The sequence below is a fragment of the Theropithecus gelada genome, chromosome 19 (assembly GCF_003255815.1).
Source record: "Theropithecus gelada isolate Dixy chromosome 19, Tgel_1.0, whole genome shotgun sequence".
Taxonomy (NCBI): Eukaryota; Metazoa; Chordata; class Mammalia; order Primates; family Cercopithecidae; genus Theropithecus; species Theropithecus gelada.
In genome coordinates this window covers 27,001,567-27,014,207 of record NC_037687.1, presented here as the reverse complement: position 1 = coordinate 27,014,207, position 12,641 = coordinate 27,001,567, and the positions used below count along the sequence as shown (strand labels likewise).

The 12,641-nt window shown below is 58.0% G+C and overlaps 1 protein-coding gene across 2 annotated transcripts; it reads left to right on the top strand.

Moving 5' to 3' along the window:
* The first annotated feature begins 477 nt into the window (after positions 1-477).
* Positions 478-12,557, top strand: IL4I1 (interleukin 4 induced 1). Of its 2 annotated transcripts, XM_025367378.1 has the most exons (8): positions 5,217-5,337; positions 6,196-6,230; positions 6,326-6,564; positions 7,194-7,306; positions 7,841-8,042; positions 10,737-10,805; positions 11,103-11,239; positions 11,611-12,557. In XM_025367378.1, exons 2-8 carry the CDS (start codon positions 6,218-6,220, stop codon positions 12,539-12,541), a joined length of 1,704 nt encoding a protein of 567 aa, XP_025223163.1. In that variant the 5' UTR covers positions 5,217-5,337; positions 6,196-6,217; the 3' UTR covers positions 12,542-12,557. The 2 variants fall into 2 exon arrangements, with proteins under 2 accessions (XP_025223162.1, XP_025223163.1); XM_025367377.1 differs by lacking the exons at positions 5,217-5,337; positions 6,196-6,230 and adding an exon at positions 478-556.
* The last annotated feature ends 84 nt before the right edge of the window (positions 12,558-12,641 follow it).

Sequence of the window (12,641 nt, the reverse complement as noted above, 5' to 3'; positions counted from 1 at the left end):
GGTGAAACCCCGTCTCTACTAAAAAATACAAAAACTTAGCCGGGCGAGGTGGCGGGCGCCTGTAGTCCCAGCTACTCGGGAGGCTGAGGCAGGAGAATGGCGTAAACCCAGGAGGTGGAGCTTGCAGTGAGCTGAGATCCGGCCACTGCACTCCAGCCTGGGCGACAGAGCGAGACTCCGTCTCAAAAAAAATAATAATAATAATAAAAATAATAATAAAATAAAATAAATCCAGTGAGGGGAGGGAGAGGATGTGAATGAAACAAAGGCTGTGTGAAGCCATGAATTCACCTGGGTTCATCCTCTGCTCACTCTGGTTTTAGATGTTTGAAAGTTTCCATAATAAAACACTTCTGAGAAAGGGGGACCTGCCTTTCACAGCCTCCCAACTGCTCTGACCCCAACACCAGGAACCTGGCATCTCTGACCTACAAGGGCATCAGGACAAAGCCACCATCGTTCACCTTGGTTCCGCACATGCCCAACGATGACTTCTGTCCTGGGCTAACCAGAAAGGCCATGGGTGCTGAGAGAGCCCCCCAGAGCCAGCCATGCAGTGAGTGCCCCCACCTGGGGCCCTGGGATGTTCTGGAAACAGGAAGGAGGGTTCTATGGGAAGGGGGCCCCTGTCCTGGGGTCAGGCCAAAGATCGGGGGACTCACTAATTCTGTTCTCCGATCCCTGAGTCCCTTCCCCCATCTGGGCCTGGACCCCCTGACTCCCACCCAGGTCCCAGGTCATCCCCTGGCCAGGCCCTGCCCACCCAAGCCTTGGTGAAAGTTTTGTGGGTTTTTTTTGTTTTTGTTTTTGTTTTTGAGACAGAGTCTCGCTCTGTCACCCAGGCTGGAGGGCAATGGCGTGGTCTCGGCTCACTGCAAGCTCCGCCTCCCAGGTTCACTCCATTCTCCTGCCTCAGCCTCCTGAGTAGCTGGGATTACAGACGCCCGCTACCACGCCCGACTAATTTTTTTGTATTTTTAGTAGAGATGGGGTTTCACCATGTTGGCCAGGCTGGTCTCGAACTCCTGATTTTGTGATCTGCCCGCCCACCTCAGCCTCCCAAAGTGCTGGGATTACAGGTGTAAGCCACCACACCCGGCCAGTGAGTTTTAACACTGACCACTTAGGGTCTTTGGACAGACTCAGAGAAGGGAATGCGTATATACGTAAGGCAGGGGCCTGGTCCCCAGCACATCTGTGCAGTCCTCATCAAAACCACCTGCCCTGATGGGCCGCGAGGCCCGCCCCGTGGGGCCAGGGCCAGGTGTCTGGCTGCTGTATAGATATGACCTAAACCCCATTGAAACCATCATTGTGGTTCTAGAAGTCAACCAAATAAGGTAGGATTTGCCCCACCGAAGACCATTGTCTGGAAGAATTAATCTTGTTTTCTAGCAACTCCATTTAAAAAAACAGAATATCCCCAAACCAGCTGAAGTCAACAGATACTTGACCGGGCCTTTCCTCCCATCCCCATCTGCTTCCTCCACCTGCCCCTCCCCTCCCTCCTGTCTCCCACTCACCTATCCAAACCGCTTTTCCCTAATTCCACCCTTATCCCTAAACCTAATTTAACCTGAACATCAATTTCCTTAGTAGTATCAGAAATGATTCTGGAGGCTGGGCATGGTGGCTCACACTTGTAATCCCAGCACTTTGGGAGGCCCAGGTGGGCAGATCACCTGAGGTCAGGACTTTGAGACCAGCCTGTCCAACATGGAGAAACCCCTGTCTCTACTAAAAATACAAAAATTAGCTGGGCGTGGTGGTGTGCACGCCTGTAATCCCAGCTACTCGGGAGGTTGAGGCAGGAGAATCATTTGAACCCGGAAGGTGGAGGTTGCAGTGAGCTGAGATCGCGCCACGGCACTCCAACCTGGGCTACAGAGCATTCTGGAAAGGCATCAGTCCTGAGCCAGCTGACTTGCACCCTCTGTTCTTCACTTGGGGCACCTGGCCTGTCTGATGTATTGCTTCAAACTAACATTAATTGGGATTTTTTTTTTTCTTTAATTACAAAAGCAATACATGCTGAATGAAGATGATGTGAAATGCACAAAAAAGCTCAAGGGGGCCAGGCATAGTGGCTCATGCTTGTAATCTCAGCACTCTGGGAGGCCAAGGCAGGTGGATCACCTGAGCCCAGGAGTTTGAGACCAGCCTGGGCAACATAGTGAGGCCCCGTCTCTACGAAAAAGTACAGAAAATTAGCGGTGCATGGTGGTATGCACCTGTGGTACCAGCTACTCCAGAGACTGAGGCTGGAGGATCGCTTAAGCCCAGCCGTTCAAGACCAGCCTGGGCAGCATAATGAAACCCCATCTCTACAAACAGTACAGAAATTTAGCCAGGTGTGGTGGTGCAGTTCTGTAGTCCCAGCTACTAGGGAGGCTGAGGTGGGAGGATTGCTTGAGCCCGGGAGGTTGAGGCTGCAGTGAGCCGTGATTGTGCCACTGTGCTCTAGCCTGAGTGACAGTGAGACCTTGTCTCTTAAAAAAAAAAAACAAAAAAACCAGAAGTCCACCAAGGTGAGCTGCACATACGCCCAGAACCAGAGGAGCTGTGTGCAACAACCCTGTGTGATAAGGACAAGGGGCTTGGTGCCGGAGCCCACCCACTCTGGAGACCCAAAAACTCCTGGGACATGTCCTAGGAGGCAGTGGGCTGTGGGCCTCCACCCCTTTCCATGGTCCTTTCCACTGTTATGTGGCTGTAGGACTGAACAAGCTGCTGGGCAGGAGCCGGGGACCTGGGGTCCGCCCGACCTGGTGAGGAATGTCAGCACTGCCATTCCCCGCTGTGGGACCCAGGCCGAGGCACAGGTGAATAAGGCCCCAATCCCGCTGCATTCATACTCGACATGTTACTGTGAATGAAGCTCTGAGACCTAGGCCAAGCCTTTTCCCTCTCTGTACCCCAGGGTCCTCCTGCCCCACCCTCTCGCCATCTCCAAGCCTCGGTTTCCTCAACTATCAAATGCAGGCATTGGGCTGGGTGTGGTGGCTCACGCCTGTAATCCCAGCACTTTGGGAGGCTGAGGCAGGAGGATCACAAGGTCAGGAGATCAAGACCATCCTGGCTAACACAGTGAAACCCCATCTCCACTAAAAATACCAAAAAAATTAGCCAGGAGTGGTGGCGGGCGCCTGTAGTCCCAGCTACTCGGGAGGCTGAGGCGGGAGAATCGCTTGAACCAAGGAGGTGGAGGTTGCAGTGAGTCAAGATTGCACCGCTGCACTCCAGCCTGGGGGACAGAGCGAGACTCCATCTCAAAAAAAAAAAAAAATGCAGGCATTGTTTTTTGTTTGTTTGTTTTTGTTTCTGTTTTTGAGACGGAGTCTCGCTCTGTCCCCCAGGCTGGAGTGCAGCGGTGCAATCTTGACTCACTGCAACCTCCACCTCCTGGGTTCAAGCGATTCTCCTGCCTCAGCGTCCCGAGTAGCTGGGATTACAGGCGTGCACCACCACGCCAGGCTAATTTTTTATATTTTTGGCAGAGACAGGGTTTCATCATGTTGGCCAGGCTGGTATTGAACTCCTGACCTCAAGTGATCCGCCCGCCTCAGCCTCCCAAAGTGCTGGGATTACAAGCGTGAGCCACTGTGCCTGGCCTCAAATGTAGGCATTGTGAGGGTTACGATGGGTGCAAAGCCCTGAGCACCAGGCGGCCTCCAAGCAGGTGATAGCCATGGGAACATTTTTGTTACTATTTTTTTTCTTTTTTAGAGAAAGGGTTTCGCCATCTTGGCCAGGCTGGTCTCAAGTCCCTGGGCTCAAGCAATCCTCCCACCTCAGCCTCCCAAAGTGCTAGGATTACAGGAGTGAGCCACCGCGCCCAGCCCTCGTCACTATTGTTTTTTTGTTTGTTTGTTTTGAGACGGAGTCTCATTCTGTCACCCAGGCTGGAGTGCAATGGCGCGATCTCAACTCACTGCAACCTCTGCCTCCTAGGTTCAAGCAATTCTCCTGCCTCAACTTCCAGAGTAGTTGGGACTATAGGCATATGCCACCACGCCCAGCTAATTTTTATATTTTTAGTAGCGACCAGTTTTCACCACGTTGGCCAGGCTGGTCTTGAACTCCTGACATCAGGTGATCCGCCTGCCTCAACCTTCCAAAGTGCTGGGATTATGGGCGTGAGCCACCGCCGGCCCTTGTCACTATTTTTGCTGACCCAAGCTCTTTCGGTCCCTGAACCGTCCAGCTCTTTGATCATTTCCCTTTGCCACAGCCTCCCGCCCCTGCATCATATGCCTTCTTACCCACATTCATCCCCCAGCCCCTCCCGGCCATAAACCGCATCCCTCTTTGATTTACCGCTGGAGTTTCCCATCTTCCTTCTTGGTAATGCCCCCCCACCCCCACCTGACCCCTTGCTGCAGAGAATCTGCCTCCCTCTGGTTTTTCTCCTCACTGAGCCCCTGGCTCCCTCTCCCCCACCCCAAGGAAAGTCCCTGCTATTGTTTCTCCACCCCACCCACTTCAAGGTGCCGCCCCACTCCCTGCCCTGAGCACCGAGGTGGTTCTCAAGGCAGGGATGGGTGAAGCCTGGGCACTTCCCTCTGGTGGGTGGCCACTCACAGAACCCCCCAGTGCCCCTGCGGCCACAGCAGCTGGCATTTCCAAAGGAGCAGCTTCCAGTACTGCCCCAGGTTCCGGCCACAGAGCTTAACCTGGATTCACTCACTTGATCCTAAAACACTGGGACGTCCCCATTTAACAGCTGTGGATGGGAGCCACAAAGGGGAGGGCGGGCTCAGAGCTCACGGCTGCCAGCCCCACTGCTACGCCCATTTGACAGAGGGGGAGACTGAGGCTCTGGGTGGCAAGTGGAGAGGGAAGCAGAACCATGGGGAACCCTGCAGGACTTGGCGACACCTGACGGAGAGGGACTTGGAGGGGAAAATGGGCCTGGCCCAGGGACCCATACCCACTCTGTCCCCATGCCGTGGGAATCAAGGAGGCAGAGAGAGCGCAGGGGAGGATAGAAACAAGGGGCCCAGTGATGAGGGACAGGGGCAGGCCGAGGGGGATTCCCGTTGTTGACACGGTTACCTGAGCATCTATTTCTGGCCTCCAAACCACCCCAGAACTATCTGGGGCAAAAGGAAGAAAATAGACTGATTAACTTCCTCTGGCCCCCTTTCTCCAACCTCAACTAAACTCTGAGCATTTGACCAGAGCAGCTCCAGGAAACCAGTTTCATTTCCCTCGGCGTTTCCCAAAAGGAGGGGTGGGCGGGGCTCTTCCAGTTTAAGGGGAGAGAAAGGGCCTCAGCAGACACAGTGAAGGGCGGTGGAGAGGACCGCGCCGTCCTGCTGTCACCGAGAGCTGAAGGTAGCGACACGGCCAGTGGTGGGGGGACAGAGAGACAGGACCCACAGAAACAGGGACTGAGAAACGAGTGGGGGAGATGAGGAAGAGGGAGAATGGGCGCAATGGCTCACGCCCGGAACCCCAGCACTTTGGGAGGCTGAGGTGGGTGGATCACCTGAGATCAGGAGTTCGAGACCAGCCTGGCCAATGTGGCAAAACCCCATCTCTACTAAAACAAAAATTAGCCAGGTGTGGTTATGGGTGTCTGTAATCCCAGCTACTTGGGAGGCTGAAGTGGGAGGATTGCTTGAACCTGGGAGGCGGAGGTTGCAGTGAGCCAAGATCGTACCACTGCACTCCAGCCTGGATGACAGAGAAAGACTGTTAAAAAAAAAAAGAAAGAAAGAAAGAAAGACGGGCGCCTGTAGTCCCAGCTACTCGGGAGGCTGAGGCAGGAGAATGGCGGGAACCCGGGAGGCGGAGCTTGCAGTGAGCTGAGATCCGGCCACTGCACTCCAGCCCGGGCGACAGAGCGAGACTCCGTCTCAAAAAAAAAAAAAAATGAAAAAAAAAAAAGAAAAAAAAAAAAGAAAGAAAGAAAGAAAAGAAAAGAAAAGAAAAGAAAAAAGAAAGAGGGAAAAGAAGAGAAAGAGACAGGAACCCGAGAGAGCTGTGGCAGAGGTAGAGACCGGTGAGGAGGGAGGCATGGACGGTCCAGGGGACTCTGAAAGAATGGGGTTGGGGGACACAGGTCCAGAGAAGAGGGCAGTGATTGGGGGAGGGCTGGCTCCAGCAGCTAGGCAGCCCATGGGAGACAGAGTCAGGCTCCAGCAGTCACAGGCCTCAGCCACAATAGCCCTCCCTTCTCCTCCACCCCAGACGCCATCTCCCACCGAGAGTCATGGCCCCGTTGGGTGAGTAAGCAGGGGAGGGGGCTCTGGGACAAGTGAGTAGAACCCCTCTCCCCCAACCTGCCACGTACCCGTTGACCCTGTCCTCCTCCTCCCAGCCCTGCGCCTCCTCGTCCTCGTCCCCATCCTTCTCAGCCTGGCGGCCTCCCGGGACTGGAAGGCTGAACGCAGCCAGGACCCCTTCGAGAAATGCATGCAGGATCCTGACTATGAGCAGCTGCTCGAGGTGGTGACCTGGGGGCTCAATCGGACCCTGAAGCCCCAGAGGGTGATTGTGGTCGGCGCTGGTGTGGCCGGGCTGGTGGCTGCCAAGATGCTCAGTGACGCCGGACATAAGGTGGGAAGCACTGCTTGCAGTCTACCTGGAGTCCCTCCTGCTGTAGGCTGGAGTCCCTGGGCAGAGGGACCTGGCCCCGTTCCTGCTTGAGAGGGTGGGGGTGGGGATGTGGAGGGAGAGGCTACCTTTCCCCGTGGTCTGAGGGTGAGGCCCAAGCCCCCTGCTGTCACGTGTCTGCACTGAGAGGCCCTAGACTTTCCTGTCCCACGTTTTTCATCCCAGAGGGGAGTCTCACTGGCTCAAAGCTCCTGTCCCGGGGTGGGGCGCCTGTTGGTGGAGAGGAAACTCCACTAAGGGGATGTGTGCCCTGAGGTCTAACCACGGACCTACGCACTGAAATCCAAGAATGAGAATGGGCCATCCCAGGGGCTTCTGTGCATATGGGTTATCTCCCAACTCCCCGAGCTGGGAAGTCCCTTTGCAGTCTAGCCGGCGGCCTTCCTGCTGCACTCTAGAACTGCCCACTTGGTTCTGTTCCCCCACCTCCCATACAGAAGGGGACCCTCTCCTAGTCTCCTGTGCCACTGTGGGGACGGAAGAAGGCAGGGGGCTGGCACGGGGTGGGAGGGGGCAGGGAATGGTCAGTGGGTGGACCTGAAGGGCCCTCCTCGCCCCACCGCCTCCCTCAGGTCACCATCCTGGAGGCAGATAACAGGATCGGGGGCCGCATCTTCACCTACCGGGACCAGAACACGGGCTGGATTGGGGAGCTGGGAGCCATGCGCATGCCCAGCTCTCACAGGTGACCTGGCAACCCACCCACCTGTGTGCCTAGACTCAGCCAGCCCCCCAGCTCCATGCCCACGCCACAGCAGGCATCCTTCGCCTAATCCCCATCTCAGTCTTGCCTCCAGTGCCAGCACTGGGCCTCTGGCAATGCTTGGGCCACCTAGTCCAACCAGACCCCCAGCTAGCCCTGCCTGGTGCAAAAGCCAGCTCCTCTGCTGGCCCCTCCAGGCCTGCAGCTCCACCACCCCCACACCCTCACGCACTCGAGCCCCAGGCTCCTTCTTCATCTCAAACCCCCATCCAACCCAAACTCTGTCCCCCTTCCCGATTCTAAGCTGGGCTCTATTCCCATTCCTAACTCAATCCTAATCCTGGTCCCCATTTCATTCCCATCCCTCAGCATTGATCACCCTAAATCTAGCCCAACCCCCCAGCCTCATGCTGGTCCCCAGCTACTGTCCCCTCCCACCTCCCTTCTCCAAGTCCCACTAGGGACCCGGTTACCTTCACCGGAGCCCAGCCCTCACTCACCCACTCCCTCAATCAGGATCCTCCATAAGCTCTGCCAGGGCCTGGGGCTCAACCTGACCAAGTTCACCCAGTACGACAAGAACACATGGACGGAGGTGCACGAAGTGAAGCTGCGCAACTACGTGGTGGAGAAGGTACCCGAGAAGCTGGGCTATGCCCTACGCCCCCAGGAAAAGGGCCAGTCGCCCGAAGACATCTACCAGATGGCTCTCAACCAGGTGGGCACCGCCTGTACCCTCCTCCCGCCCTGACTTCTCTGTCCTTCTCCTAAGCTTGCCCCGGCGCGCTCCCTGGCCTGGCTTTTCTTCTCTCTGTCATCCCTTGGGTCCCCTGCCATGGGGTGGGGCACCCGTTGATGGAGATGGAAATTCTACCAGGGGATGTGTGCCCTGAGGTCTAACCACTGACCTACTCACTGCAATCTGAGAGTGAGAATGGGCCATCCCAGGGGCTTCTACGCATATGGGCCACCTCCCAACTCCCCCCCCCCTTTTTTTTTTGAGACAGAGTCTTACTGTGTCGCCCAGGCTGGAGTGCAGTGGCACCATTTCAGCTCACTGCAACCTCTGTCTCCCAGGTTCAAGCAATTCTCTGCTTCAGCCTCCCGAGTAGCTGGGATTATAGGCGCCCGCCACTACGCCCAGCTAATTTTTGTATTTTTAATAGAGACGGGGTTTCACCATCTTGGCCAGGCTGATCTTGAACTCCTGACCTCGTAATCCACCTGCCTCGGCCTCCCAAACTGCTGGGATTACAGGCGTGAACCACTGCTCCCAGTCCCAACTCTGTTCTTTAGCTTCCCCATAAACACTGCTGACCCCAAAGCTGCATCAGCTTTTGGCCTCTTCCCCTTTCACCCACACACTGTCCTGGACAACCTCTCCAGTCTCCACCTCTGGCTTAAACATAGATCCATGGGCTGATGGAGACATCTGCCTCTCGAGACCCTGGCCTGTGTCCCTCCCCAGGACCCTCTAGCTCCACTAGGCTCAGAACCTTCCCCTAAACCCGTTCCTCTTCCCGGTGCCCCCATCTCACGATGGCCCCACCATCCCGCAGTCACGGGCAGACCCCCAGGAGCCATCCTCCTCCTGACCTCCTCCTCGCCCACCTCCCCCACCATCAGTGCCCACCCCTGCCCCCTGCTGCTTGTGCCCTGCTCCCCTCTGCCCACCCCAGCTCAGGCCTCCTCCTCTGCCCTGGACCCTCCCCCAGCCTCTTCTCCAGCTGCCCAGGCTCCAGTCTCCCCAACCTGGTACCAGAAGTGTCTTCCCACACACCCAGAGTGATGCCACTCACAGCCCCTGGTGGCTCCCCGCTGCCTCCAGGACAAAGTCTGATCTTTTCGGGCTCAGCTTTGAGCCCTGACTGGCCTTCCCTTCTGCACCCCTCTAGCCTCATGCTCTTTTCTCCTCTAAGGAATTTTTGTCCTCATGGTGGTCCACATGCCCCCAGCTCTGTGTTCCTCACACTCACTATACCTGTGCATCGCCCTCCCTTGCCCAGAATGCCTTTCCCTTCCCCACACAGGAACTCCTGCGCAGCCCTCAAGAACCAGCTCCATTGTCCCCTCCTCCAGGAAGCCTTCCCTGATACCTTTAGGGAGGGGCTGCCCACACCCAATATCCCCTCCCCACCCAGGTCAGAGCCCACTTGCCCATCTGCCCTTCTAGACCAGGTCATTTCTATGCCTTGACACTGACTGGTTTGCGAGCCTGGGAGATGCGAGATGCGTGAGTGAGTGAAGGGGCACCGCTTTCTCTCTGAGGTCCTGGCCAGAAGGGGGAAGCCAGGTAGACCAAGAAGAGGCCTGAAATTAGACAGGGGCAGCGAGGCTTCTCGGAGGGGATGAGACTTGAACAAAGAGCTGAAGGACAGGCACTCGTGTGCCACGCAAAGACAGGCAGGGAAAAAATAGGTGCCAGACGTACAGGTGGGAGAGCCCTGAGGGTGGGTGGTCTGGACACTGGACACTGCCCACAGAACCGGAGCTGCCATAAAAGACATGGACTGAGGCCAGACGCGGTGGCTCATGCCTGGAATCCCAGCACTTTGGGAGGCTGAGGCGGGCAGATCACTTGAGGTCAGGAGTTCGAGACCAGCCTGGCCAATATAGTGAAACCCCGTCTCTACTAAAAATGCAAAAATTAACCAGCTGTGGTGGTGGGCACCTGTAATCCCAGCTACTTGGGAGGCTGAGGTGGGAGAATCTCTTGAACCTGGGAGGCAGAGCTTGCAGTGAGCCGAGATGGCGCCCCTGCACTCCAACCTAGGCAACAGAGCGACACTCCGTCTCAAAAAAAGAAAAAAAAAGACATTGAGGGGCTAGCAGGGGCCCTGAACATGAGGCTGAGGGGCAAGGACCCTGTGGCCCCAGGCACTGGGGAGCCACAGGAGGGCTGTGGGCAGGGGACAGACGGTAGGTAAACTTCTCAGCCATCATGCCCTGTCAGCGCTGACCAGTGACCCAGGGGACCAGCTTCTGTCCGTGGCCACAGTGACTCAGGCAACAAATAATCACTGAGCCCCGGGAGGACACAGCACGCCTGGGATCCTCTCCCAGCCTCCTCTCCATCTGCCCACATCCCTGCCTCCATGGAGCTCACAGGCTGGCTGGCTCAGAAACAGGCAAAATAACACCCAACCGGGAGGAGCCGTGACCAGCCTGGCCTGCCGAATGCGGGGGGTGAGGCGGCGTGAACAGTTCAGGAAGATCGGGGGAGTGGTGGCATCTGAGTTGCCATGGAGGGCAAGGCGGAGGGCACGGTGTGGGCAGAAGCCCAGGGGCTTGAGAGTGGTGAATGGCCAGCCGTGGACAGAACCACCAGGAGAAGCCGGGTGTGGGCTCCAGGCCCAGCCTCCACCCTGGCTGCCCAGGCAGCTCAGCACCATGTCCGCTTCTTCCACAACAGGCTCTCAAAGACCTCAAGGCACTGGGCTGCAGAAAGGCGATGAAAAAATTTGAAAGGCACACGCTCTTGGTAAATGGGGCCCTTGGTTCTGCTGAGAGGCAGGGCAGAGAGTGTGACCATGAGGCCTTCCCCAGAGAGTCAGAATGCGGGTACCTGGGACCCTAGTCCTGCCACCACCTTCCTGCCTGACCCAGGGGCTGGACACGCCCCCTCTCTGGACCTCAGTTTCCCTCATCTGTCAGAGAACAGGGACCGGATCCTACGGTCCAAGGACATGTCATGGGACCAAGAGGCCGGGCTGCAGCGGGGCTCTCTCGGGGGTGCAGCCTGCCTGGGCCCTGACCTCGGCCTGCGCCCACCCTGCAGGAATACCTCCTCGGGGAAGGGAACCTGAGCCGGCCGGCCGTGCAGCTTCTGGGAGACGTGATGTCCGAGGATGGCTTCTTCTATCTCAGCTTCGCGGAGGCCCTCAGGGCCCACAGCTGCCTCAGCGACAGACTCCAGTGAGGGGCGGGGCTGGCGGGCAGGGGCGGGGCGGGCGGGGGCCAATCAAGACAAGTAGCAGGGAGTGGGCGGAGCCTCTGGGTCTGGGGGCGGAGCTGTTGTGAAGGGCGTGGCCTACTTGAGGGCAGTGGGGCTAATGGTTCCCGGATAAAGGACACGGTCTAGCGGAGAAGAAGTGGTGGGATCCCTGGTCACACAATCCACTACTCCTGCGACCTCCGGGATGTCAGGGACGGGCAGGGTTGGGAGAGGTGGATGACTGGGGAGCGGGCCGGTGCCCACAGGGGCCAGCTGCCGGGGTGGGTGGGGCCAGGAGGAGGGGCAGGGCAGCACAGCCCAGGTCACCCCCCCAACCCCGCCCCGCCTGCAGGTACAGCCGCATCGTGGGTGGCTGGGACCTGCTGCCGCGCGCACTGCTAAGCTCGCTGTCCGGGCTCGTGCTGTTGAACGCGCCCGTCGTGGCGATGACCCAGGGGCCGCACGATGTGCACGTGCAGATCGATACCTCACCCCCGGCGCGGAATCTGAAGGTGCTGAAGGCCGACGTGGTGCTGCTGACGGCGAGCGGACCGGCGGTGAAGCGCATCACCTTCTCGCCGCCGCTGCCCCGCCACATGCAGGAGGCGCTGCGGAGGCTGCACTACGTGCCGGCCACCAAAGTGTTTCTAAGCTTCCGCAGGCCCTTCTGGCGCGAGGAGCACATTGAAGGCGGCCACTCGAACACCGACCGCCCGTCGCGCATGATTTTCTACCCGCCGCCGCGCGAGGGCGCGCTGCTGCTGGCTTCGTACACGTGGTCGGACGCGGCGGCCGCGTTCGCCGGCTTGAGCCGGGAAGAAGCGCTGCGCTTGGCGCTCGACGACGTGGCGGCATTGCACGGGCCTCTCGTGCGCCAGCTCTGGGACGGCACCGGCGTCGTCAAGCGTTGGGCGGAGGACCCGCACAGCCAGGGTGGCTTCGTGGTACAGCCGCCGGCGCTCTGGCAAACCGAAAAGGATTACTGGAGGGTCCCTTATGGCCGCATCTACTTTGCCGGCGAGCACACCGCCTACCCGCACGGCTGGGTGGAGACGGCGGTAAAGTCGGCGCTGCGCGCCGCCATCAAGATCAACAGCCGGAAGGGGCCTGCATCCGACACGGCCAGCCCCACGGGCCACGCGTCCGACACGGAGGGGCAGGGGCATGTGCATGGGGTGGCTGGCAGCCCCTCGCATGACCTGGCAAAGGAAGAGGGCAGCCACCCTGCAGCCCAAGGCCAGTTATCTCTCCAGCACATGACCCACACGAGGACCTTGTATTAAAGTATTTTCGGAAAAAGCCGTGTGGTCCAGCCTCCCCCGTGGCTCAGTTACTTCCCCAGTTTGCCTGCATCGGAACCACTAGCCCTGCAGTTAGCAGGCG

Excerpts from the sequence above, each read along its gene's own strand:
- IL4I1 (XM_025367377.1), top strand. The coding sequence starts at position 478 with ATGCCCAACGATGACTTCTGTCCTGGGCTAACCAGAAAGGCCATGGGT. Across the intron at positions 8,043-10,736 it reads ACCAGATGGCTCTCAACCAG|GCTCTCAAAGACCTCAAGGC; the intron begins GTGGGCACCGCC and ends CTTCCACAACAG. Across the intron at positions 10,806-11,102 it reads TTGAAAGGCACACGCTCTTG|GAATACCTCCTCGGGGAAGG; the intron begins GTAAATGGGGCC and ends CCCACCCTGCAG.